Source organism: Centropristis striata, chromosome 6 (assembly GCF_030273125.1).
Source record: "Centropristis striata isolate RG_2023a ecotype Rhode Island chromosome 6, C.striata_1.0, whole genome shotgun sequence".
NCBI lineage: Eukaryota > Metazoa > Chordata > Actinopteri > Perciformes > Serranidae > Centropristis > Centropristis striata.
Window position 1 is genome coordinate 17209571 of NC_081522.1, and position 26918 is coordinate 17236488.

General features: G+C 39.8%; 2 protein-coding genes across 3 annotated transcripts in view; both read right to left on the reverse strand.

Annotated features, from left to right (window-relative positions):
* Positions 1–20278, reverse strand: part of banp (BTG3 associated nuclear protein) — a 39723-nt gene extending 19445 nt beyond the window's left edge. The window contains exons 1-11 of the mRNA XM_059334561.1: positions 19836–20278; positions 16427–16505; positions 15996–16108; positions 14935–15134; positions 14579–14668; positions 14193–14365; positions 12872–13111; positions 9536–9694; positions 6924–7045; positions 4694–4765; positions 2398–2442 (exon numbers count right to left, since the gene is read on the reverse strand). Of these exons, the coding sequence (XP_059190544.1) occupies positions 2398–2442; positions 4694–4765; positions 6924–7045; positions 9536–9694; positions 12872–13111; positions 14193–14365; positions 14579–14668; positions 14935–15134; positions 15996–16108; positions 16427–16496 (1284 nt within the window). The 5' untranslated portion in view covers positions 16497–16505; positions 19836–20278. The remainder of the gene's footprint in view (positions 1–2397; positions 2443–4693; positions 4766–6923; positions 7046–9535; positions 9695–12871; positions 13112–14192; positions 14366–14578; positions 14669–14934; positions 15135–15995; positions 16109–16426; positions 16506–19835) is intronic.
* Positions 20279–21164: 886 nt separating this feature from the next.
* Positions 21165–26188, reverse strand: LOC131972826 (uncharacterized). 2 transcript variants are annotated; one of them, XR_009394506.1, is made up of 5 exons: positions 25580–26188; positions 22601–22735; positions 22347–22414; positions 21646–22231; positions 21165–21523 (listed from the first exon to the last, which is right to left on the reverse strand). XR_009394506.1 is itself a non-coding variant. In XM_059334563.1 (4 exons), exons 1-4 carry the CDS (start codon positions 25941–25943, stop codon positions 21950–21952), a joined length of 849 nt encoding a protein of 282 aa, XP_059190546.1. In that variant the 5' UTR covers positions 25944–26188; the 3' UTR covers positions 21165–21949. The 2 variants fall into 2 exon arrangements, 1 of the variants encoding a protein (XP_059190546.1); XM_059334563.1 differs by having other exon boundaries at positions 21165–22231.
* Positions 26189–26918: the final 730 nt, after the last annotated feature.

The following is a 26918-nucleotide window of genomic DNA, read 5'->3' on the forward strand; positions in this document are numbered from 1 at the left end:
ATGAATAGTTTGATTTGTTCTGTATATATGTTTTGCTTCTATTGCATTTTCTTTCTATAAGTTGTATATAGGTCTGCTTGCCAGGTCAATGTGGACATTATGAATGCTGCCTTGGCCAAGTTTTTTCAAAAAATATTCAACAAATTATTTTTAACACACCAAAATCACGTTTGCCACACTCACAGCGACAGTACATAGATGGTCTGAAAGTGACATCAACAGGCATAGAAGTCACCATGGTTCACTACCCTGAATGCAAAAACGCAAACATTCAGCATCTGCCGGGTGCATTCAAATGGAAATACAAACATCCAAAACATGACTAAAATGTTAAGGAGTTGGGCATTCACTGCACACACAGATTCAGCAAATAATTATGGTGCATGTTTTTTTTCTTACAGAACAACCACTTGGTAGAAATGCATGAAGAGAAGCAAAGACACAGTATCAGAACAGTTTAGTGAGATAATTCAAATCCTGGCACTGAAACATATATACGTGGCTGCTATTCTGTGTCTGATATGTCACATGATAGTCATTGTACAGTGCCTTGCAAAAGTATTCATTCCCCTTGGAATTTTCACCCTTTTGTTGCTTTTACACATGTAATCAAGGTCGATATAACTTTTTAAAAGGAATTAGCAAAAAAACCCTCTTTAATATCAAAGTGAAAACAGATTTTTACAAAATAGTATAAGGTAAAATAAATGATTGCATAAGTATTCATACCCTTTATAATAACTGAACTAATTCAACAAATTTCCAGCTAGTTGATGCAGCAGTGTCACAGTTGGTGAGATGGAGATCACCTGAGTGCAGCTGATGTGTGTCAAGTGATCGTAGTATAAAAAACATGTGTCTGGGAGGTCCAGTCTCTGGTTCATCACTATTCCTGCTACAACTGCAACATGAAGACAAAAGAACACTCCAAGCAACTCAGAGAAAAGATCATTGAAAAGTATAAGTCAGGCTACAAAAAAATTTAAACTCACGGGACATCCCTCAGAGTTCAGTTAAACCATCATTAAGAAATGGAAGCAGTATGGCACTTGTTTAAATCTGCCTAGAGCTGTCCGTCCTCACAATCTGAGTGACCTGACAAGAAGAAGACTGGCCCTGCGGCCTTCCAGGGCCTGCTGCTAAGAAGTGTCCCCAGAGCATGATGCTGCCACCACCATGCTTCACGCTGGAGATGGTGTGTTTGTGGTGATGTGCAGTGTTTGGTGTTCACCAAACATAGTGTCTAGTCTGATAGCCAAAAAGGTCAGTTTTTGTCTCATCAGACCATAGAACCTTCTCCCAATTGACTGGAGTCTCCCACAACAGCTGTTGTAAGTACAGTCCCTCCTATCTGAGCCACTGAAGCTTATAAGTCCTTCAGAGTGGCCGTAGGTGTCTTGGTGACTTCCCTCTCCAGTCTTCTTCTTGTCAGGTCACTCAGATTGTGGGGACAGCCAGCTCTAGGCAGATTTAAACAAGTGCCATACTGCTTCCATTTCTTGATCGCTTAACAGAACTCTGTGGGATGTCCATTCAGCTGGATATTTTTTTGTTGCCATCTCCTGACTTATACTTTTCAATTATCTTTTCTCTGAGTTGCTAGGAGTGTTCTTTTGTCTTCATGGTACAATTGTAGCAGGAATAGTGATGAACCAGAGACTGGACCTCCCAGACACATGTTTTTTATACTACGATCACTTGACACACATCAGCTGCACTCAGGTGATCTCCATTTTACTAACTGTGACACTGCTGCATCAACTAGCTGGAACTTTGTTGAATTAGTTCAGTTATCTTAAAGGGTATGAATACTTATGCAATCATTTATTTTACCTTATAGATTTTTAATTAATTGATACTATTCACTTTGATATTAAAGAGTTTATTTTTTGCAAATTCCTTTTAAAAAGGCCAAATTATATTGACCATGATTTCATGTGTAAAAGCAACAAAAGGGTGAAACATCCAAGGGGTATGAATACTTTTGCAAGGCACTGTATTTGGACTAATCAGTGATTTTGATCATTTAGTGCTTAATTAAGGTACATAATTAGACAGAACCAGTAAAATGTCATTGACAGTTAGTTTTGTTAGGGACAGCAGGGTGCCTGATGAGAAGATCAACGAGCCTGTTCAGACACCCCTCAGGGTTCAGGGCCTTCAAACATACAAATTATTTGTGAAATATCTGATGATGACTACAGTATATTGACCAAAGATTGATCCACCACCATTTTTCTAATAAAAAAAAAACACACAATCAAATTCAATTTTTTTGAAGGATATACTTTGGTGCACAAAAGTAATCAATGTTCCAAGTGGGTGGTTTGTCCTCAACAGCGTGAATTAATTAGTGCATTCTAACTCATTTTTAGTTTACTGTGAACATGTTCTTACCTGTCCATCCTGACCAACATGTACCTGATGGATCTGGAGATTTCCCTAAAAAAAAAAGAGGAGTGACAAGTCATGTCAAAAGCCTGATGTCATATTAAATACACAGGATAAGTAAACTATTTTAACCAGCAAACATAAAGTCATAAAGTGATACACCTTGCCCATTTATTTGCCCTCCTATACACCTTAAACTGTGTGAACTGCATATGACTAAAATATCACAAGGTAATTCCAAAATTGCATCATGACCGTGTCAATATCTGAGAAGTACCAAAACTGTTTTACACGATTTTGGCATTCAGGGTTTGGCAAAAGAGTTTTACACATGATGACATAACAGTGGAAGATGAAGGCCATCTCCTTGTATATACGACAAACAATGATTGTGTGATATCTGGCTACATCAAGGCTCTTGTAAACAAAAACAGAAACCCATTCGCAAAGGCGCATGCCTATCACAGTCTCATTGGGAAGCAATGACCATTGTAAAGTCTCTGAACACCCACAGTGATGTTTACAAGACCACATGAGAGAAGACATCATATAAGCCATATTTAGCCAGCCCCAACTTTTAGTTGTTTTCTCTTGCTAATTGTATTTCATGTATATATCAAATGCTGCCTGAGCTGCCACATGGCTAGAGAGTGGTGTAATCTCTCAAACAGCTCATTTCCTTTTCAAGCACGCTAAAACCAATGTCTTTGATGAAAGGGGCCCGTTCCTAATGAAAACATATTCTATGAGTGGCAGTTGGGAGAAGTGGGATTTTGTTGCTAAGCTTTGAACTCCAAAAAACAAACAATATCATGGAATAGGAAGGAGAGAGGAGAAAAAAAATCTGGGCTCAGCCACAAAGAGCAGGAAAGGCTTTGGAGCTTTTCTGCCTCCAATTCACCAAGTCTCTCTCACTCAATCGTGCATTTCTTCCTCTGAGTGTCCTTTAGCACAACTGAACAGGAAATGAGAAAAACATTTGGTGAAGGTGTCAATTGCTTTTGCATAAATGTCAAGCGGCCATGCATGTGTGGCACATATCATGTAAGTATGTGATTAGATTTGTATGTGTGTACATAGCCTGGCGCCTTGAACAACATTTATCTTCCACATCCTCCACATCCTCAAAAAAAAAAAAAATCACTAACAATGATGCTGATGTGGAAATTCCTCTTCAGCAGTCAGTTTGGTTTGGAGTTGATTTCAACTAGCAAGCCAATGCTGTGTGTGCATGCAGAGTGCATGTCTGGTGGGGGACATGAGACATCTGGGCATTATGTGGAAACTAAAGTTATAACCCCATGCAAAACCAGGCGGATATATAAACATTACAGAACATCTGCTTTTGCTAAAATTCACTAATGACTTAAATGTTGTCAGGTATTACTGACTGGTGCATTGTGCTTAACTGGCATAGCAAACAGAAACATGCAGGGCTCTAAAAGACATGTTTAATGGCCTGTAAATGTATTTTACAAATGTAAAATGACAGTTTTCTCTAATAAATTACTCTAGCTTAAAGTCTCAAAAATATGAGTGGTCCTATCACAAATTTGATCAATCACTGGGAAATGGGTGTAGCTATAAATTAGAATAATTCTTCTTCCAGAGAACTGAAGGGGGATCAACCCTAATTTTATGAAGAAACATTTGGCGAACTTTCAACATGACAGAGAGCCTGAACAAAAAGAAAAGTGTAGCCTTGTAGAGTAATGCATTGGAGAGCAGTTCTCATTAATGACCCAAATATGTATAAGAAATAGAACTCTTTGTTTCTGCTCAATTTTAAAGCATTTAAGCAAACGTAACATATATCTATGTAATTGTTGATAATAGTTGCCAACAAAAAAGCTTAATGAATGGTTCAATTAATGCAAATCTATTATTACCACCATTCATTGGTTAAAAAAAACAAAAGTCTGTGTCTGTAAAGTCATGTAGAAATTGCTTTACGTCTAGGGCAATCTAGGGTGCATTTTGCTGAATCTAAATGCTCACACAGACATAAAGGATTCTTTCAATAGCCGCTTGAATAATAATAATCGGCTAGTTCTACTAATTTACAATCTAAACTTGCAACACAACATGCTGATATTCCCACACTAAAGCTGACAATGAAGTTTTTCTTCCCAGTAAACTACTTCACTGAAACGGTTACAAACTGTCTGGAGACAAATTCTTCTGACCAACATGTTTGCTAAGACACATAATATACGAGGAAGAATGACTCAAGAAAAGGAGTGGCTGATTGTTTCTCTTCTCTCTCACACTCATTCTCACACTAACACGCACACACACTTGCCTCACTGTCTTGTGTGATCTGCACCTCCTCTCCTTGTGGCACCTGGGCAATGTGCAACTGACCCTGTGGAATCTGAGAGACACAGATGAACATCAAGAAAAGCACTAACACAAGGGATGGGATCAAAATACTCAGTACTCATTTTGTGCAACAATGTATTCGAAAGCTTGTAGGAGGCTTCAGTAGTCTTGGTTAAACAAATCAAGCTGATATACTGCAAAACTGAGGCTATTTAGTCTTCCTTGTGTTTCCTGTTGAGCTGCAGTGGTAGGATAGCAACAAAGCCACTTATTTTGAAATCACACAAAGCGAGGGATAGTAAGGGGTCTCTTAATACTCATGAATGAATTGTAGGAGGATAACAGTGAGCAAACCCTGTTTAAATGTTCATATGGGCATAAGGATATTGTTCCAAGACGAATTTAAAAATTGTGAACCTACCATTTAAGCTTTATTATAGCTGCGATTTACAGAATGTGATTAAAAATAATTAACAAGCAGCCCTAGTGCAGTATGTGTAATCTGGCAACAAATTTTCTTCTGTAATTATCAAACGATGGTTTGCTGAATCACAGCCGGTGATCATGCTTGATTTCCTCTGTTGTATTAGCAGCGCTCATAAATTTCAAGCTGAGCTGCACCTTTTAATACACTGCAGAGTGTCAGGAGTGTAATAACTGCACACTGAGCTCCTGAGAATCATTCTCTCCCACGCCTCCAACTTCTTTCTAACTTCTTTTCCGGCCAGTCTGCCCTCCATCTCCAATGCCTGTTCTTTCCTTTTTCAGGCGAGGCACCCATCATCAACACCACCAAGCCCATGCATCATGTAGAGACCTATTAACGGCAAAAATACTTAACTGTAAATCATGAGGAAGTGTTTTAACACTGTCATTACATACAGTGGGTGTACCAATGAGTAGAGGTGGAGCATCAGAGCAGAATGATAATTTCCTCTTTAATGCGCACACAGTCTCATCCGATCAGGTGTTATAATTGCATACATACAACACTGACTTTGCAACTCACCCTTGAAGAGAATATTTTATTCAACTTAATCATAACAAACACCATCATGACGGCAAAAATTGTCTCACAGTTTGTATGCATCTGCTACTGCCTGTTTAACTTCACAACAAGTAAACAACTGTGGGCCAAGTTGCTCTCACTCAACAAATAACTGAAACTTTAATGATAAACCTTGAACTTATTCGTGGTACTTTAAGATTAACATATTCCTTTATTGATTCCCCATGGGGGAAATTCAGGTTTTGCAGCAGCACAAGTACAGAGTAAAAACAGATCAAGGTCATAAAAATAGAATAGAATAATAAAAATGAAATAGAATAAAGATTTTTTAAAATAGTATAAAATAAAAATATAAACAAACAAACAGCCAAGACCAAACTTAAAAAACTAGTAGATCAGATTTATCAATTTTAATCAATTCCACAAGCAGTGTAACTTCAAAATATATATCTTTAACGCTCTGAGACCCACAGGAGCCTTTTTCATTCGCCGCCACACTTCGACAGAGGCTGCGGCGGGCTTCACGCCACAGTAAAGATATTGGTATCATATAAAAGAACGGAAGGGGGTTAAATGGATTCAAATAGCTAAATGTTATTAATGTGCCATGATGTTAGTCCCCATAGTAGCCATTTCATTGCAGAGATAGCATTTTTTTAACTTGAGCTCACTATAAAAAGGAGCTGTTGTGAGCTCTAGGATAATCACAGCCTCATGAAACTTTACAACCACAAGATTGAGAAAATCTGAATTGGCGCTGATCAAGTTCACAATTTGTTGAAATTACGTATTTAGGATTATTTCAGCCCACAGGAAAGACAAGATAGAGATCCAGTCACTTCCTCCTTGTCAGCCCACCTGAAATGCTGTAGTGGGCCAGTCTGTGACCTTTGACCATCGCAGCTGTACAAGGTCACTAAATCCCAGAACATGGGTAACGCCTTCGCTGACATAAGCTGCACTATATTTCTGAATATGTGACTGTTGTGGGTGGCGTTATATGTTCCTCTGCACTACAAACCCTGCTATAAAAGGGACCCTCATATGGAAAAAGAAAAATAAGAATTCCAAAAAAAAGGGAGCTAGTTGTAAGATAGACTTAGGCTAAACTTTTATAACTGTTACTTTGTTTTCCTTTAAATAAAAGTGTTTGCCTATGAAGTCAAAAAACAGATTGAGGGATAAAATATCTGACACTCACCACCTGAACTTGTCCATCCTCGCCAATACGGTGGAACTGGACTTGTTGATTGGCCAGTGTGTAGTGCAAGGTCTGCTGGGTGGCAGCCTCAATGTGTCCCGTTTCTTCTGATATTCCTGTCTCTGGTAGGGGGACAATCAGTATGGTCATTAGTGCACTGAAGTTTACAGTGGAAGTAGGTCAAGATTACAGTGCAGATGATTCACATATAAGAAATAAGGATGCGGTCTCTCAGGCACGGACACAGAAACATAAACCGACACACACCCACACATCATGCAAGGGGTCTTAGCAACTTCTTTGAAGAAAAAAAAACTGGCTAAATCCCAGGCCATCTGCTGGATGATGCCTTGTTTATACTTTATCAAACGCCCAAATACACAACAAGGATCCTCCAGCTAGCCTTCCAAACACACTCATGGTCGAGCAGCCAAACACAAACTCCAGGCCTCAGTCTAAACACCCACTATCTTATCAGCAGTCTGAAACCACTTCATGGACCCGTCGCATCACCCATTACAGCTCCAAAACAACCCACTGACCTCAAGACACCATTACAGCAATCAAAGACACTGGAGTGCTCAGTGACAGTGTAGCCTCTATCAAAGGCCACAAAATAAACAAACTAACACCTTCTCTTGTAAGATGTCAGAATGTGCAGTAATAAAAAGACCATTTGGGAGAAGTGAGGACTGAAAGGACTTTACATCATTACAGATAACAGTCATTGGAGCAGTTAACAGTGCTTAGTGCTTTAGCATAAAAAAAGGAATGTAGTTTGGAATGATATGAAACATACAGCACATATCACATACACCTCAAAAGCTCTGCTTTGTGTTAAGTTGCTTTGAAAAGTAAGGCTGTCTCCCATCTTTCGTTATAACTGCTACGTACTCTATTATGTAAATAATCCCCAGTACTTTTGTTTGCCAGATGAGGAAGTAAAAGCCAGGTGGCTTATGGAAACTACAGTGTGGGTCTCAGCTCTGCTTGGTTCACTGAAGAAATGCCTCTTTCCGGTCCATTAACATGTAATCTGATTGAGGAAGGTTTGGTGTGTGTGTCTTTGCATGTTAGTGCATGCACCATCTGAACTACTATTTGTGTTGTACACTCTGGGGTGTGTGTGGCCCGAAAAGGAAGGGCCTGACAATCCACCCCTAGTGTGTGCTCACAGGATATTTGGGTTTCCCCTGCAGTCTTACTTTTCCCTGGTCAGAGGTGAGAGGTGATGGCTCACAGGGAGGGAAGGACAGCAGGCCTTGTGTGCAGATTACAACCATCTGCAGCAATACACACTGTATCTGCATTTGGGTTCAGGTCTTAAAATAGCTGATGAAATAAGACCTATATGAGTTTACTGTGTGTGTACTGCGTTTGTTGATTATTTCTATACAATAATTGTCATGCATTGAAAATAATTAAAACAGGCACAGAGAGAAAAAGAGAAGTTTGAATCGTATCCCTTGGTGAGAAACAGCCAATAAATGAGAAAACAATGCATGTAAATTGTGTAACTAGGTAATTCAAACCTTGGTAAATCAACTCCAGTGTAATGCAAATGGAAAGACTCTAGGAGGACAAGCCAGTAACATTATATAGAAATGCATATACATGGTAAACTTTGGTCACAACCATAAAAAAGCTAACACGATCAAGACAATAGTTAAGATTTCTGACTTAATTGAAAACCTCCTCCAAGTTTGCAGAAAGAAAACACTTCCTTTTCTTTCTTTCAAATTGGTTAAGCACATAACATCTAAAAATGTTTGTTTTTTTATGTTTAAATGAGTTCTATAACTACAAACCAACTAATATAAATATGCTGCTCTGGTGAAATAAATACAAACTGAAAACTAACGATTTGTTGGGGGGTCTATAGTTGCTTCCCACAACTTTGCACCGTGTTTGATTAGAAAACAAATGCAGAAACGTAGCAACGTTATCAACTGATAAAGACTTATGAGAGTGGAGCCAGGTAGGTATTAGTTTTCTCAGAACTTGGAGATAAATGTGAATGTCCTCACTCCCAAAGCATTCATTTCACAAGAAAGGTGTCAGAAGGTTCTTGAAGTTCTTAAATACAAAGAATCACAAGTTTAAAAGGTTGTCTTGAATTGGAATAATCTAGTGTTTAACTTGTGGAAATCCTCTCCAGCCATATACATGATTTTTATTAGTTTACCTACTATTTGTGAGTTGTAATATGCCATACTTCATGGCTTTTGCTGGCTTGTTCTCTATTACGCTTTTTCAAATATGTTGGATAAGGAGTGATGAACAGTAAATAACCAAATGTAAATCTTCTGGAAAGTACCATAGAAAAAAGTGTCTCTCTTTCATTGGGTCACTCTCCTTAAAGCCTATTCAGTAGTTCCTTAGTATGTATAGTAATGCAGGAAAGTGGACAAATAATTAACTGTAACCTTCATTGTTTAGGGGTACGTGGGGTTTAACTACAAAGTAGGTACAAAGTTATTACGTTCAGCAACATGTCTACATATAAACTACACACACAAAAAGCATCCAATTTACCATGTGCCATTAACACTGTTCAAAGAGGTTATAGAAATACATGCTTTACAGCCCCCTGATAATAATCTGTACTTTACCTGCAGTTGTGCTGCGAGGTGTGCGTTTGGAGAAGCTCTTGACAGCCAGACTCTGGCCGCGCTGCTTGCGCCTCCAGGCGGTGCGACACTTTGAGTCGATGCTTTGCTTGATGCGGTACCAGTCTGACTCTGTTATGCCAAATTTGTGGAACAAATGGCCTGGGGAATACAAAAAGAAAGGTCAAAGGTCATGACATTGGTTGTGATTGAGTATCATATCTCAAATCTTAATCTCATATTCTCCTTTATAGAAGACAAATGTATTGTCTTCTCCCTTAATAGTCTGCTTTGAGCTTTAATGAAGGAAAAAAGCAAGCAAGCACGCATGAACTGCATATTTTTTACACTTTACACTGGGCCACTTCATCTGCAATTAATGCACACAGCCTGGGCAATATTGCCAACATCTTCTATCACAATATAGGTATTATCATATCTTTATAGCGGTTTGCTTCACAATAAAGCATGTTTTCTGGTTAAGCAATAAATAAAGAGTGTACATGATATGGTAAAGTCTATTTTGTAAACACCATACTTTACATAATGTAAAGCATCATACAAATGGTGTAAATGTTTCGGTTTGTTGTTGTTTTTTAATCAGAAACGATATAGAAAAATATACAGTGCTCAACAAATTTATTAGACCACCTGTCATAAAAACGAGAAAACATAAAGATTTAAGAAATCTTTCAAAAGCTTGTTTAGAACTGAAAATGTTATTGTTATTTATTTGGCAAATAAACTGAATTCACCTTTTTATACCCAAATTTGACTCGGCTCACTGGGCTTCTCTGTGAAGTCAGAAATGAATCAAGCATAACACTGAACAAAATTTTCTGCTCAGGAATGCATGTAAATAACTATAATTTCATATCTTAATCAAGAAATAATAATGTGTTTTACTATTCAACATTAAAAATCTAATTTCAGTTAAAAAGCTTCTACATACTGGAATATCAACCATTACAGAAACGTAAAAAATGATTTTACTAATGTTTTAGGGCAGCTGTGGCATAAACCGGTGTCTAATAAATTTGTTAAGCACTCTATATGGGCAATAAAATGGTATTGATAATTCTCTAAAAAAAATGGAGTGACCTACAGCGACCACTCACTGACCAGCTAGGGGTTAACCACAGCAACATGTGGATCAATATAAGTGACCCAGACCAAGGTCCGCTCATCCTGGAGTTTTCCAACCAGCGAGGCTGAGAAGAACGATCACCCGCCGTCGGAAACGCAGTGTGGGCTTTCCATCGTTTGTTTTCCTACCGCCCGCGGCACCAGAGAAAGAGCTGTACTACAGACAATGAAAGAGTTTTGCCCATTTCTGGGTCAGCCACTCATCAACTGCACTATCCAGTTTGGAGAGGTAAAAGATGAAAATAACTGAGAACTAAGTGTCATAATCTCTGTTTGGGAACATATCCAGGTACAGGTGTAATGTTACAGTTAGTGAGAGGAGAGGGAAACAAGTCAGGACTTTGTTTTATGTGTTAACATTATACAATAAAGATTTAAATAATAAGCAGTCAGGACTTCAGTAAAAGTTGGCTTGTGTCTGCGCAGACTGCAGGCTGCTCACACTTACAAAATAATAAAGCCTACACACCATCATTTAATTGTTGGTTATATTTTGTATTACTCATATCATAGAATCTGTACATAACTGAAGGTGTCAAATACATGTATATTAGTGGAGTAAAACTAGAAAGTAGCAGTAAATAATAAAGTACAACAAATTTTGAGTAAATGCACTTGTAATGTACAGCTACATTACAAATATTTGTTAATTACAGTAATAAGTGTTTTAAATATACCTCAGATTTGTGAAATTATCTGTTGTTTGACAAGTGTTAAAATAGTTCAAACCTCAATTAACCATCTGGTTTCTTCAGATTTTACTCAGTCGCAAAAATCTGCCTTTAAACTTGAAAGAAATAATAATTAACATTTATCGTGATAATTATCTACATTGACTGATGATGTGAAAATGTTTTTCATGCCCTATATATGATGGATATGATACATTTTTATATAATTTTACAATATATATATATATATATATATATATATATATATATATATATATATATATATATATATATATTGCCCAGCCTCAGGTTCACATGTATTAAAACTGAAGTAAACAACTATCCTGATTTTGTTTACTTCTGCTCCACTCATCCTTTGGCAGGCAGTGTTAACACGCCCATGACTGTCCTTCATCCCTCCCTCAGTGGAGATACAAGCAGGTGAGACTGGATGCAGCTGTATTTAGTGGCTGTCTGTTTGAGTATTATGAACTGTTTAAAGGAGGTAAGCCGCTTGACAGTTCATTTCTACATAAATTAGGAATGAAGCTATAGCCTGAGGGGAAAAAATGAGACAGAAGAGGAGCTCAGGGCCATCTGCGGATAGTGGGATGGCAGCGTATGGCAGCCTTTTCGCACCTGATCGGTCCTGTACAGGCAGGCAGGGCACTTGCTCCTTCATTCCTTTTCCCTATTTTTAAGGCTGGCAGAATGAGTCACCCAAAAGTCACCTGGCCCTGCTCCAGCCCCTACATACCTCTATGTCAGGCCAAATCTGCATGTAACTACACACACCCACACCACTGAGAGGAAATACAGGTAACCAAGTATACAAGCATTCATGTATGCCATGTGGGATATTTGCTAAAACCTCCTGCAGGGGACACAAGCTTCACTCTGAAGGAAACACTAGCGCTAACATACTCTCTCACTCCTTACACTGCAATGTGAACCATATAAATATAGTATACAGTCACAGGACCCTCATAAATATCCGTCTGTCAACCATCACGGCCCCGACTCCGCTTCATCCGATATCAAAGAGTTCACTGAATTGAGGGTGACTCCATTAGGATCTTTCTACCCGACATGTGCTTGTCATTTACAGTCTGGTATGTTATAAAATGTGTTGCACATTAATGCGTGTGTGCAATGATGAATGCATGTTGTTGTAACCCGCCTTGGGAATACAGACTGCAGTCTATTTCTGTGTTCAATTCGTTGCCGCTTTGTAATGGAACTAAGATGAAATGTGGGAAGGTCTCAGAGAGTTCATTTATTGCTGTAAGGGGGCACAGATTTAAATCCCGGCTGAGTGAGATTTATTAGTATAAATTAAACTATGCCGAAATCATGTAATAATCAAGAGACAGCCGTGAATGCTAGACACCACCTTGGAGGTTACTAGTGGGTCATTTTGGCAATTAGTTTATGGTACATAAAAAGACACTGCTCTCTGTAAACTGGCTTGTCATTCACAGAATAATACTAGAGGTTCTGATGTCAACACAGAATGACTCACAGCGGATGCCATAGATCATGAGCGGGTCGAGCTGCTTCTTGCCATGTCTGCCCTGGCCAGAGAGGTTTGACATGGCCTGGACTTCCCGATGGAAAAGGTAGTCTAACAGCGTCAGTGCCATTTTCTCTGCTGTGCGGCAGTTTGTGGTGATATGGAGCATGTCAGCTGGAGACACTGGGCAACGAACTCGCATCTCAGGGTTGTTCTCATCTCCCAACCAGGTGCCTGTCGGGTAATCATCTAAAGGAAACAGGAGAAGAAACAGTTATTCATACAGTTTCAAAGCTATCTTTCAACAAACTATGTACGTATGTATTATAATTACTGCGATTTGGGACAATATGTGAGTTCTACCTTGTTTTCCTTCACTGGTTGACAAATGCTACACTGGTACAGAGTCACTGAGATGCTTCGTGAAGTACAATAGCACCCCCATGTGGCAGGAAATGAGAAGTAAGTGAATTGTAGGCAAAGCTGTGCTACTATCAAAGATATTTAAAAGTTCAATATGTGGTTTGGCTGTTTGCTCACAGCGTATGTTAGCTGTTAAATCCACCACACAAACAAACACACAAACAAAGCAAAAGACACTCTGTTCTGAGCACCGTATGGTACCATCTAGCTAATGCTGACTAACAGCTTTATCATGGTAACCCACAGCTGCAAATAAATGAATAATAGTTTTCTTTTGAAGATCACCAAGAACTTCCCAAGTCCATTGAAAATAACCAACCCCACAACGACAGTTAATAGCATCACAGTTACAACAATGTGGACTCCATTTAGGTTTGTGCATTCAGAAATAAACTATTCTTCTCTGGCTCAGCAAGAACCACTGAGCAAAGCTACTGAAAACATGAAAGACCAAGCAAAGTATTTATCAATACAGCCAGAGACAGAACCACAGCAACTTGAACATGACACATCAGCACAGTTTACTTTCCATTCAATATGGACACCATCTGAAGTGGTCACGTTAGCGCCAAGTTAAATGGATCCAATCTTAACAAAGCAATCAAAGGCAATTCTTTGCAGCAGCCGTGGCTTAAGAGGTCAAAGTGTCCTTGGACCTGATGCTCAGAACAGCAGCATGGGGTTTAACAGATTTAAGGCTTGTATTTTCTTCAATTAAGGTGATTTTAAACAAGTTTTTTTTATATTGCTGCTCAACCTATGACGGTACTACATAAGATATGCCACAAGAATTGGCTTTCAAGTAAATGCAAATACTGACAACAGTAATGGGTTATGCACATGTAAAGAATAAGATCAGTTTCTTTAACATTTTCAATATGGCAAATATGTGCAGGTGAAGTCTTACCTTCTGAATTGAGTGTGATTAGTGTGACATTTGGGCCATTTTGCGCGTTGCTGGAATGGCCACCATTAGAAACAGTGTCACTGGCCTCTGAGCCGCTGTCTTGTTCTTCTTGACTCTCATCAGGGCCCGGCACCTTTACAAGGATTGTGTTCTGCCGCTTCCTGGTAATTGTGCTAAAAATAAACACAAATTTGCAATCAGTAGGTCACAGACTGACTTATGTGCCTTATTAGGAATTCAGATTTCTTTACACACCTAAAATTTTCTGCACTGAAAACAGGGGTTATTTCCATTACTGTTTTTTGTGAGGAACTGTGTTTGAAAGGATTTGTGCATCTCTGATCTGAGTCAACACTTGACATACAGTGTGAATGTGAGCCACTCACTTGCTGAGCAGATTCTCCAGAGGGGTGTCTTCTTGGCTCGTGCCCTTTGTGTGTTCACTGCTCACTATCACATTTGTTTGTGGAACAACACTGAAAGAGAAGTTCAAAACAAATTGATTAACTTTCACATGTATCCATGCTTTGTTATCTAAAATAAATGTAGGTAATGTGGTTTTCCTGGCTGCTGTAATCATATAAAGCTCTGTTATATTAAATCTCAAAGGAACGTTTCACTGCATTATAAAAGACAATACCTACTTTGGCCTGAGAATTTTTATTAATCTCCATTTGACTGAACTCTAACCCTAAATGGAGTAAAAGTTTGACCAGTGCAAAATACACGAGTGTGCACTTACCATCGCACTTTGTTCCAAGTTTGAGTGGCCCCCTGCGGAGACCCTGCAACCATAGGAACCTGGATCGGACTTTTTGCACATGGCACCATGCTGTCCAGTTTGCGTCCTAGGGCTTTGCATGTAGAATCCAGAGAATATAACTTTGATTCAATTCCCTCAAGTCGCTGGGTTATTGACGCAGTGAAGGAGACCAATAGATTCTGGAAACAGAAATAATAAGCTGTAGTATGTGTATTTTCTTTCACAAATCCTCTTTTCATTAGGGTTGGGCCATCCCAAATTGGCATATGACAATGTCCACAGTAAAACATCATGATAGACAATGGTATTGTCAGCACTCATCCAAACAGATCAAATCATATGGACATAAAACTCACTACAGGGGCTACATCCACTATTAAGACTCATCATCATCATCATCATCATCATATTAACTCCTCACCAGAAATTAGTGCATTACATAGACAGTAAAAATAACTGCGTTCTTTAACATTTTAATTATTTTGTAATACTTATTTTCTACTTTAGATTTGTTGATGTGACAGCCTGAGTGTGCCCCTTCAATTGCACTTCTTGAAATCAGTCTGTGCACCATTAAATAAATCAGCATTGTTACTTTTTATGAACTTAATAAGTGCCACCGCAAACACAAAACTAGTTGTATGTGTGGATGGGGGGGGTGGGGCTTTTAAATCACGATGCTGGCCACACTGGTCGATGACTGTCAGCCACCGCGATGGATGATGACAACATACTCTTCATATTTTAAATGTATGAAAACATATGGAGTTGGTTTCATGGGAAACTGTAGTATGAAACGTATATTTGCTTATCTACAATATTAAAACAATATTTAGATGTTTTATTTTCAAAATTAAAGCATTTTTCAACCAAAAAAGACCCTTCTGTTTTCATTCCTTTAAGGGTTGTTGTAACTAATTATAATAACTGTGTAATACCATATACCTTGATACTACAAAGCTGTGATATTTTCTGTAGTGTGAAAATCTCATATAATTGCAGTCCTACTTTGGAGGGTGTTCATTATACAGAACTGGTACCTTAATAAAAGATATGTCTTGGTTGTTGATGTTGTTATTCTCCTGGCTGTTGCTTAATTTCCTCTTTTTCTTCTGGTGCCTTTCTTCATCGTCTTCATGATTTTCTAGCATGTCTGAAATAAATCAAATAAAAAGACACCATTTAAACAACACAACACCCTTCTTGTTAGATTTCACTGTGGGGTGCCCAGATTGAAACGAGTCCCCATCACATATACAATGGTTTATTATGCAGTTTTAAATAATATAAATAATACAATACTTCAGCTATGTGAGAATCCGTAAGATTGTTACAGATGAAATGTCCATGATTGATATTACAGCACATACCTATTATCTGGTCAAATCGTGAGGACAATAAATGTGCACTATACACTGATTCAAATAGATATAAAACAAAAAGTCTATATACTTTTTCACAAGAATCTTACCAGTTCGGTCTTCTGGGTGAAAGTCCTCCACTGTTATTTGCACAATTTCATCCAACTCTTGTTCAGACATTTTTCACAACTGAAATAACATAATATAAAACTTGATTAATTTAGTATGAGAGCAGAATACTTCTTTACTTACCTGCTGCTATAAGGCAGAATACTTTCTGCTATGTTTGTATTACTGGAGACTATACACATTAAAAATTGACTACACAAACTCAGATTGCATTCATGTAAAAATTCCCTATTTAGCAACTACACAGATACTGTAAGAAGATACAACTAAATATTCAACAAAAAAAATCTGTAATGCCATGCATTGCATACATTTTTTCAAAACATATTTAACAATGATTTAATTATTGCCCATATCCTTTTCTATACTGACCATTTATGTCGGTCAAGTCCATATACATTTTGCATTCTATATGTAACTGTTGCTGTGTTTGATGTTTTAGTCTTGTTTGCTGCTTTTGATGGATTACATGTGTTTGGTTTGCTGCTTTACATGTTTTGTTTATTTAACTGTGCTATACATAGCCATTTGTTTATTTGCCTTTAACACTTCTTATTTTTCCTTTGTAATGTTTAGGCTGTAGAGTAAGATTACCATATATTCTATTTATTGTTGTTTATTTTACCTTACTTTACTTTAACTTATTTTACCAAAAAGTGCTTTTCAGTCCTCTATTGATATCCCATTCGTCTACACTTTGTAAAGATACTTATAAATACTTATTCCATATTGGTAAGCGCTGGCTTGAAATTAAAACTGTTTAGCTACGATCATGTAATTACAATTATAATTATAATAACTGTAGGGACATCTATAGATACATAAAACATGTGTCATTACTCATTTCTGTGCATCACTCCATCAAACAGCTAAATTGTTTATCAATTATGTATTTCAGTCTACTATGACTTAACATTTATTCAAGCTTTCATCTGCAGACATTTGCTTCTTAGGACATAACTTTATATCAGAAAAGCGGCCATGACCAAAGGCAGTCAATAATACACTTCCACTGATAAAACCCTTCACATTACAGTTTGTAGAATAAATGTAAAAGATTCATGCATTTTAACTATCAATCACAAAGTCTGACTCAAACAAAAAATGCATTCATCGTATATTTGTACAACATGTACAGGGGTATGTCACCTCAGAAGAGAGATGCAGACACAAGTGACAGTCGCAGCGTGTGTTTGTGTGTGAGAGAGAAAGGGGGGATAGGTAACGTTATCCAGACACATGATATTCCTGGGTTCCCAATGTCCTCCTTACATGAGCTATGAACTATAAATGCATAAGGGCAATTTCGTGATACTGATAGCATACCACTACAACTGATTTTAAAATCGTCACCCTGTTAAAATAATCGCCTAACTCATTTTTTCAAGTTTTGCAGGAAACACAAAAAAGTGTAACACATGACATTTATTGATCGTTTCACTCAAAAAGGATGTAACAAAGGATGGCTAGTACTATGGATAGTAATAACATTGTGTGTCAACTATGTAACTTAAGAGAAATAAATGACTTAGGCATTTTTTTGAACATGCCTTTGTGACTTAAGCAAGATATGGTAACACTTTATTTTGAAGGTGTCTACATAAGAGTCACACAAGCCTGTCAGAAACATGACATGACAAGTATCATGAGCATTAATGTTACTTCAAAGTGTCATTAATGTTCATGACACATCCCATGTCATGTTTATGACACGCTCACGCCACTCTTATGTAGACACCTTAGAGTAAAGTGTTACCAATATTAATGTCAACAATAAAACACTGATAAACTAAACTGATAATTTAACAATCTCCCTCTAGCTCTTCTTTGCTGGGTTCTTATCTGATGCCTATGAATGTGGCAAATTGTCAAAGAAGTGATGATCTTAAAGGGGTAAAATCACATGATCTGATCAACTGAGGATGTAGGCAATTTTACCATAGGTGGCCGGCGTCATGAGCAAGGCCAGATTAACCATATGGGCAACTGGGCAATTGCCCAGGGGCCCTCGACCTCTAAAGGGCCAAGGGCAGTGTGGGCAGAAGCAAAATAACTGGTTATCTCTCGCTTATATATGTTAAACTGTCCATTGGAGCCGTTGCTCAAAAATGAATTTTGAGGTGACAGGGTGATTTCTGTTTAAATGTAATTCAATACATTTGTGCAGCTGGGAATATGTGTTGTTAAATAAATATTGGATGCTTTGAAAGTGGTTGCTTACTTATTTTTTTGTGAAAATTGAGGACACTTCCTTCCCTATCTTTTTGTACGGTGTCCTTAAGTGCCAAGAAAGGCAGCTTCCAAATAAAATGTACTATTCTTATGATTATTATTATTATTATTATTATCTATGTAGTGGGTCAGTTTTGCCAGATGATACTAATGCTGACGTGTTTTTTTTTCATAACATCATATGTGAGTGATTGGCATTGACAAGAGGACATAGTGGGGCATTTTTAGTTCTATGAGCGTTTGCACAACTGTACATGAAAATGCAATTGATGACAATTAGTTATTGATGTATTGAGTATATTAACTGTATATTACTGTAATTTCTTCTGTATTTTGCCAGATTATGGTGATGATGGGGCTCTTGAATATTGTTGCCAAGGGTACAGCAAAGTGTTAATCTGGCCCTGGTCATGAAGAGATGATTGGCAAAAAAACAAACAATTTTGACAAAAAATGACTTCGGCGATTATTTTAACAGGGTGACGAAATGCAAACCTGGCATCATTTTTTTTAGCTGATGGGTGATATTAGCTTGAATTAGCTCTGGTAGATGGGAAGTCGGGTTTGAGTACTACTTCTGCTTCTCCAGATAGATAGCTACGATAATAAAATATATATATATATATCACGCACTGGCAATGTTTTATTAGCCTTGGTTAAGTCCGTTTACATTACTCCATCAACGCTAGTGGCTAATGGCTAGCTAACTGGGCGGAGGTCTGTTGACGATATGAACTAATGCGATGGGTGGAATAAAACAAACCAGTGATGTCGATTATGAAACTTTACGTGTTCGCTAACTATGCATTTCTGTAATTTCACTGAATATGTCCTAGCTACCGTTATTACTACTGCATTTCGGCAAAACGTTTCATTTTGCACTGATACTAGCTAACTTGGTAGCATAAGCATAGCAAATGTTAGCTTAGCACAACTGCAAAATCGGATTTGCAACAAGCTTGCGTGCTAACGTTAAAGCCGACGCAGTCTAAGCTAGCGTGGTAGTTAGGGTGCTAGTTGGGCCTAAAGGCCGCCTAAATGTGATCCAAGAAACATAAATGGTTGGAAGAAATAAAAACTAAATATGATTTTGAACCAGCTTCTTTTCCCGACTGCTGGCACACAACACATGTACCGTGTAAGATTGGGTTATATTACCGTGTGAATGATGAATTCTCGTGTTGTTTGTAGGGATTCCGATAACGGCGCCGTTCCTCGCGAGAGATGAGCCCTTGCTTTCGTTTGTTCCTCTCGTGCGGGGCTGAAGGTTCCTCCCATAGATATCTATGTGATATATATATATCTATGGTTCTTCCTCACTCATTCACAGGGACTCGGGCTTAATGGTAGCAGTATGTCGCCGCTCGCCAGCACAGTAAAAGTACCACGCACCAGGACCGGTTCTAGGCAGGCATATATGAGGGGGCAGTCAGAAATGTGAAGGGGGCATCATGTGTACACATCATGCTCCAGCACTTTTTTTTCTGTGCTTATAGCAACGATGCTTTCTTCATTGAAAGGGGTCTATGTGTCCAACCCCAACCTGGAGAAGTGGATTGCACTTTGTCAGGCCTCTACCTTCAGACCTGTCCAGGTATCCCACCTGAGGGATACTTTTGTGAGTATATTAAAATGTGCTTTCTCAACTACTAAAATTTTGATTTGAGGGGGCAAGACATTTATTTAAAGGGGCTCTGCTCCCTCTTGCCCCTGCTTAGAGCCGGCCTTGCCACGCACATTCAACACAAGCTTTAATGTTGTCACACTGTTAAAATTATTGCATATGTCATTTTTTGTCAATATTGAGTTTTTTTTGCCTAAATCATCTCCTCATGACGCCGGCCACCTATGGTAAAATCGCCTACATCCTCAGTTGATCAGATCATGTGATTTTATCCCTTTAAGATAATCACTTCTTTGACAATTTGCCACATTCATAGGCATCAGATAAGAACCCAGCAAAGAAGAGCTAGAGGGAGATTGTTTTATCTTGCTTGAGTCACAAAGGCATGTTCAAATAAATGCCTAAGTCATTTATTTCTCTTAAGTTACATAATTGACACACAGTGTTATTACTATGCCAATAGCCATCCTTTGTTACATCCTTTTTGAGTGAAATGATCAATAAATGTCATATGTTATGAAGTTTTTTGTGTTTCCTGCAAAACTTGAAAAAATGAGTTAGGCGATTATTTTAACAGGGTGACAATATTACTATTGTAGTTATTCCGACACCTGAACAGCAGGTTACATGTGCCATTGGGGATGTTAGGGTGACGTCAGTTAGTTTCATTTTAGTTAAATAACCCAAAAAATGGTTTCGACAATAATCGTGCCAATTTAGATAAGGTTATATATCATAACTGTAGAGACAAACGTCTACAGTCAGGTAAGTCTGGAACTGGTAGTTTTATTAGTTAAGATTGATTCTGGCTTTTGGGGAAAGACCAATAATACAATAATTGAACCATAGACTGTGTAGGTTCTAACCCTTTATTTGGTTGTTGCTTTTTGTACATGGCTTGTTTTGTTATCCGTTGGGAATATGAAAAAATATCGAACCAGCCAGGAATCGAACCTAGAATCTTCTGATCCGTAGTCCGACGCGTTATCCAGCAGGTGGAGCCACTGGCAGGTTCAGCCGCTGTTTTAGCTGTGCCATCCCTGCAGTGTTAGGGGGCAGCACAAAGACGTGAGGATTTGTGACACTGGTGGTAGGGACACAGGGTCTGTCCTTCCTCTCAACAGCAAGAGGCAAGCTTTCTGGGCTCACGTTGGTGGTCTTTGGAGTAGAGAGGCCTTGCTCCAGCACACTCTTCTCCTGCTTTTTTTGACATTTACAGTACCTGCAAATATTCCAAGTATAAATTTGTTTGTATACCATAGTGTATTATAAGAATGCAAAATATCTGCACAGAACATAGCACAGATACTAGGTTATTCCCTCACAAGTGTTTTGTTAACTTACCAACTAGCGATGGTTGCCGTATTCATCACCGGGAGCTGGATGGTGGTCTTCTCCATCACCAAGGCATTGCTTAATATGACTTGGCGGATGTGAAGATATGCTCTGGTGACAAGGCTCCAACACTCGTTCCTGACTCCATCAATGCGCCTGGGTCCGCTATACTCCTCGCACAGTTGAATAAAAAGTGCCTCACACACACGATTGCCAGGCGACTGTGCTGGGCTTCTCCCTCCTGCAAAGCATCTGCAAAGGTATTCACAGCTTTGTGTTCATAAAAGACATTATATTATAGCATGTAGCATTGTCAGACTTGCTCAAAAAAGCATACGTACCGCTTTGTACTCTCCACACCAGGTGCAACATTTTTTTTTGTGGCCCTGAATCTCCCTTTAGGGATTGTGACTTGATGACGTGGAGGGTAAACTGTATGTTTTTGGTCATATTCTGACAAACACTCCCACAGGGCAATGATTTTGGCGGCCTCCTCTCGTGACAGGGCAAGACTGTGGTCTTTTAATTTAAATAAATAACCCGTCAAGTCCTGGACGGCTTTGAAGCCCGCAATATTGTCCGGTCCAACAGAGTCCTACATTAAACGAAATAGTGATGAAAATGAAAAATGTATTTTCAAATATTACGTCTATTTGATGTAATTACAGATGCAACTCGACAGAAGGTAATCATCAAAAATGTAAACCTACATCACTGGTGGAGCATGATGATGTCGACGGCTGTTCCTCTGCCATGCTGGGTGTGTCTTGCTGGGGAGCTAAATTAAAACACATTTAAGCAAAGAGAGATTCCAGTTTCAGTTATCAGTAATAAGTAAAAAAATACCGGTATATATATATTTTAATGATGGATAAAACAAGTATGCGCTAACAGTGTTTTAGACTGCTATGCATATGTCTTTAAGTATGCAACAGCCTGATTAGGACATGCCTTGACCTCTGACCTTGATGCGTGCAGAGCATTGCCCCATCCTGGGAAGTTTGAGGAGTGTCAGTATGGAGCTGGGGACCAAGGCTCGGATTAGATCCAGCATGTCTCCCACTGTCCTCACGAACTGGGGGGCACACAGGAACAGCTGCTATTTGAAGGACACCAGATAAACAGCTGGTCAGCAAATTAAATGAATAGTGTTGTTGCCTCTATAGTGAGAAATCCGCCAATCTATTTTTTTTTACATTTCATTATTCTTGGAACCTTTAACAATACAATAAAAACGTACCACTCTGCATAGTGGCAACAGTGAAGGAAGCAGGGGGGTTCCTTCAGTCGTGGTTGTGACGACCCCTCCCACTCTGCCTACCTGTTTACCTCTGCTTTTGTTGCAGGTACTGGGAGTGGTTAGGAGGGTAGAGTGGGAGGGTCGTGATTGTACCTGCCCATGTGGGCTGGGCTCTCCAGAAGGCATAAAGGAGGCCTTCTGCAGAGCCTCACTCTCTCTCAGCAGGCTCCAGGCCCAACACTGTGGCTTCCTTTGTTTGGTTTGTCGCACCATACAACACAAACCTCACCATATTTTCCACGCATCCACACACTGCTGACATGACTGACTCTTTTCTTATCTACACACACCACTCATTTGAAAATAAGTTAATTAAATTATGTTAAATAAACTAAGTTTTCATGATCTATCTGTGTGTGACCTCCCTCCTTGTTGCCACCTTAGAGCCAGGTGGTAACAAATGGGGGCTCGTCCGTAGGCAAAGTTAATGCTGGGAATCTTGTATTGTGTGTATTTTTTTGAGGGGGTGTTTCACGCAGATTTTACATTCTACTCTGGTATTTAGTATGGGTAAAACACTTGGTTTTGTTACTGGGCTGTGTGTATTCCAGTAAGTGGAACTCTATAGAGGTTGGCTGGTTAAAGCAGTTTTTTTTCTACAGCTGCCAGTGGAGGTAAGGGCTGAAAAATCATCTGGAACCCTTATTCCTGTTAGGCTTAAGCAATGAGTGGCACTAGTTGTCTCCATTGACCCTTTTTTTGTTTTAGTTTGTTATTTTTGTGCAGCGAAATGGTTTGAGCATTTACTCGGGGGCACTCCATGACTGTCTAGGTGGTTTTCAGCATGCTGGAAGTCAACCGGGTTACTGGGCTTGGTGCTTAATTCATCCTGCCACTAACCTGCATGAAGACGAGGGTTGAGTGAGTCAGATAGTTTGTTTAGGCAGTTAGCTAGAGGGATGGGGTTCCATATCTAATGAAGCCTGTTACACTCTCTGGCAAGGTGGGAAAATTTTGTGTATCTATAGTGTTTGAGTATTTAGTTCCCTAAATGAGAAAATGGCTTCAATTAAGGAATTTGTGCAGTGTCCGACAGTGGAATTGCTTAACGTGTACAAAAAGGATCAGCTCTTAAAGGTTGCTGATTATTATGGTGTTGAAGTTCATAAGCAGTCCAAAAAAGATGTCATGTTGGCAACATTAAAGGCACATCTGGTGGAGAAAAAGGTTTTGTCTACCTCGGCGGTGGGTGCTAGTGCACCTGTAGAAGTTAGTGGTTTTTCTGATGTTTTTCCTGGGATAAGTGAGTCAAGTAAACATGTTAATGTAACTTCTGTTCTGACTGGACTTGGGGCTGGTTTGACATTTGAACAGCAAAAACAGCTTCTTTTGCTCCAGCTCCAGCATGAACAAAGAAAAGTTGAAAAGTTGAGACAGAATGCTCGCCTTCAAGAAGCTGAACTGGCTCATGTGGAGAGGAGGAGTCAGTTAGAGTTGGAACGTTACAAGTTGGACCTTATAAGTGAAGGGAAGCTTCAACCTGAGCCATCAAAGATTAAAGGGGCTGTAGTTTCTGATTCTCAGATTCCGTCATTTGATGTTGCAATTAATTTGCGGTTAATTCCCAAATTTAATGAAAAGGACCCTGATATTTTTTTGTGTTGTTTGAGCGTTTGGCAGAGACTCGAAGTTGGTCTGACACGGAACGTACCTTGTTGCTTCAGTGTGTACTTACTGGCAAGGCTCAGGAGGTTTTCTCGGCCTTAAGTGTTAGAGATAGCGGTATCTATCAGTTGGTTAAAGCGGCAGTACTTAAAGCATACAAGTTAGTACTAGAAGCTTATCGCCAGCGGTTCAGAGCTCTCAAGAAAGAGAGGCAGACCCACACTGACTTTGCTCGTGATTTAGCCGCTCATTTCAACCGTTGGTGTGCTGCTTCCCACGTAGAGACTTTGGAGGATCTGCAGGATCTTATGTTGCTCGAACAGTTCAAAAACACGTTGCCTGATCGCGTTGTGACCTACATTAATGAACAGAAAGTAACTGATGCTTTCTGATGCTGCCCAGTTGGCGGATGAATTTGTCCTGACACATAAGGTTTTTTTTGCTGAGAATCATGGTCGTAGAGAAAGTTTTGTGGGGGCTTACTCCAATAAGTGCTTTTCTGAAGACACAGGAAATGTTCCTGTTAAAGCTGATTGTGGTTTACAGGGAAGATTTGACCCTAATCGTGTATGCAACTACTGTTTTGCAAAGGGTCACTGGAGAAATGAGTGTCCTGTGTGGAGGAGAAAATCCAAGGCTGGTTTTCCAACAGCAAAACCATCTGGGGCTGCTGTATCTTTGCTTGCAGAAGAAAGGGCCAGTGTCATTGCTGCGGTTAAGGCACATACAAAACCCCATTCGTCGAGTCTGTGATTGAGTTTCCTTTAGTGGAGCAAGAAAAGACAGATTCATTAGCTGATGGAACCATTTGGCAATTGTTTAAAAGTAAACTTCCCATTCAGAATCGTATTGGCATCCATTTCGGCGTCTCGCGCTCGCCATCCACTCAAAAACTAAGGAAAAAGGTGTCACTTGCCAGGGTTCCTTTAAAAAATGTGAAATATTTACATTGTGATTCCATGCATGCAAACATATTAAACAATTTAATAAACATTATTCTACACCTAACATGGAAACTTGACAATGTACACCGTTTACCTGGGATGAATCTGTTCATGTGCAGATGAAAGTTCTCCAAAGAGGTCGAACCTCTGGCACACCGGTATGTTGGAAGCACATGACCACCCTTCTTCAGTGTCCCTGTCTGCGTATACAGCTGGAAACCTGGAGGGTCCTGGAGACAGGGGATGTGTTTCTGCTGGGCCTTCCAGATTTCCGCCATCCTTGCAGAATTGATCAGAGGCACACCGAGAGTGTCGCAGCCTCTCTCTCCATCATATGCTTCGATCAACTCTTTAAGCATGGCTTCCATCTCCCTGGTTTCCCGGACAGCCCTCCTGCAATGGAGCTGCATCTCTGCCTTGGTTAAACGGCATGTCACATCTCCTTCTGTGGGACGCATGTGACTTGCCTCCAGCTCTGCCCGCTTGGCTGTCCTGAGTTGCTGCAGGTCACTGTCATCCCATAAAAAATGCAACGGGTAAGCTGAGCCATGAAGCTGGTGTAAAGAGCATGGGAATCAGTTGTGCATCCCGTCGCAAACCTCATGAAGTGCCATACATCCAACTGAATCCTCATGGCCGGCCATGCTCTGGAGGTGGCACCCCTGCGTCCTTGTAGTGACTCACAAGACCCTCTGCCATCTTCATCAGGCCCCAGCCCTCACTGGCTGTGAGAACAGACATGATCACATGCCCATGCTCGTTTCCAACATTGGTGGCCCAAGCAGCTGTAGACCGGGCCTGACCCGCCAGCTTCTTCACAATTTTTTTTGTGGAATCCATCTTCAATACCTGGCCAAAGAGTGAGGTGATGGAGGCCCTCACTTCATGCAGCCTGCTGAGGACATCCTGGGCATATACCTGCATCAGCCAGCGATGTTTAGCCACTGCAGGCATAGCTGGCAAGTTCCCCAGTGGGACTTGTGAAATCAGGCCAGAGGAGATGGCACGTGCAACTCCCCTGTACTCAGTCAGAAACTGAATTTGTTTTCCGAGCCAGCTCTCGGCATGCTGCTCCTCCAGCTGCTTCTGAAGCTGGCTGCTGCTGTTGCCCAAGCCCCGCTGACGCATGAGGCGCACCACCTGCATGTCGCATCCCAGCTTGTGCGTCAGGAGACACGGAAACTGGATGCGGTGGCCTATGTCTAGCTGGGAGACGATGCCATGGCTCCAACTGATGTCCTTTCATTTGCAGCTCTTACAGGCAAGCTATTCAGAAGCCAAGAAGAGCTGCTGACACCAATCACCTGCCTGACTCTCTGATGTAGTCCAGCAGAGGTAAGCTCTGATTTGCCACAGTCTGGATGTGGACAGAGCAGCCGCACACGCCAAAGCTTCCTTGGCATCCACAGGAACAGGGGGTGACCAAAGAACTG

Bases quoted from the DNA above. Each gene is read 5' to 3' on its own strand.
- LOC131972826 (XM_059334563.1), bottom strand. From the start codon at position 25,943: ATGCGTCCCACAGAAGGAGATGTGACATGCCGTTTAACCAAGGCAGAG. The intron at 22,736-25,579 runs GTAAACGGTGTA...TCCTTCAAATAG, and splicing joins CATGAACAGATTCATCCCAG to CAGCTGTTCCTGTGTGCCCC. The intron at 22,232-22,346 runs GTAGGTTTACAT...CGTTTAATGTAG, and splicing joins CATCATGCTCCACCAGTGAT to GACTCTGTTGGACCGGACAA.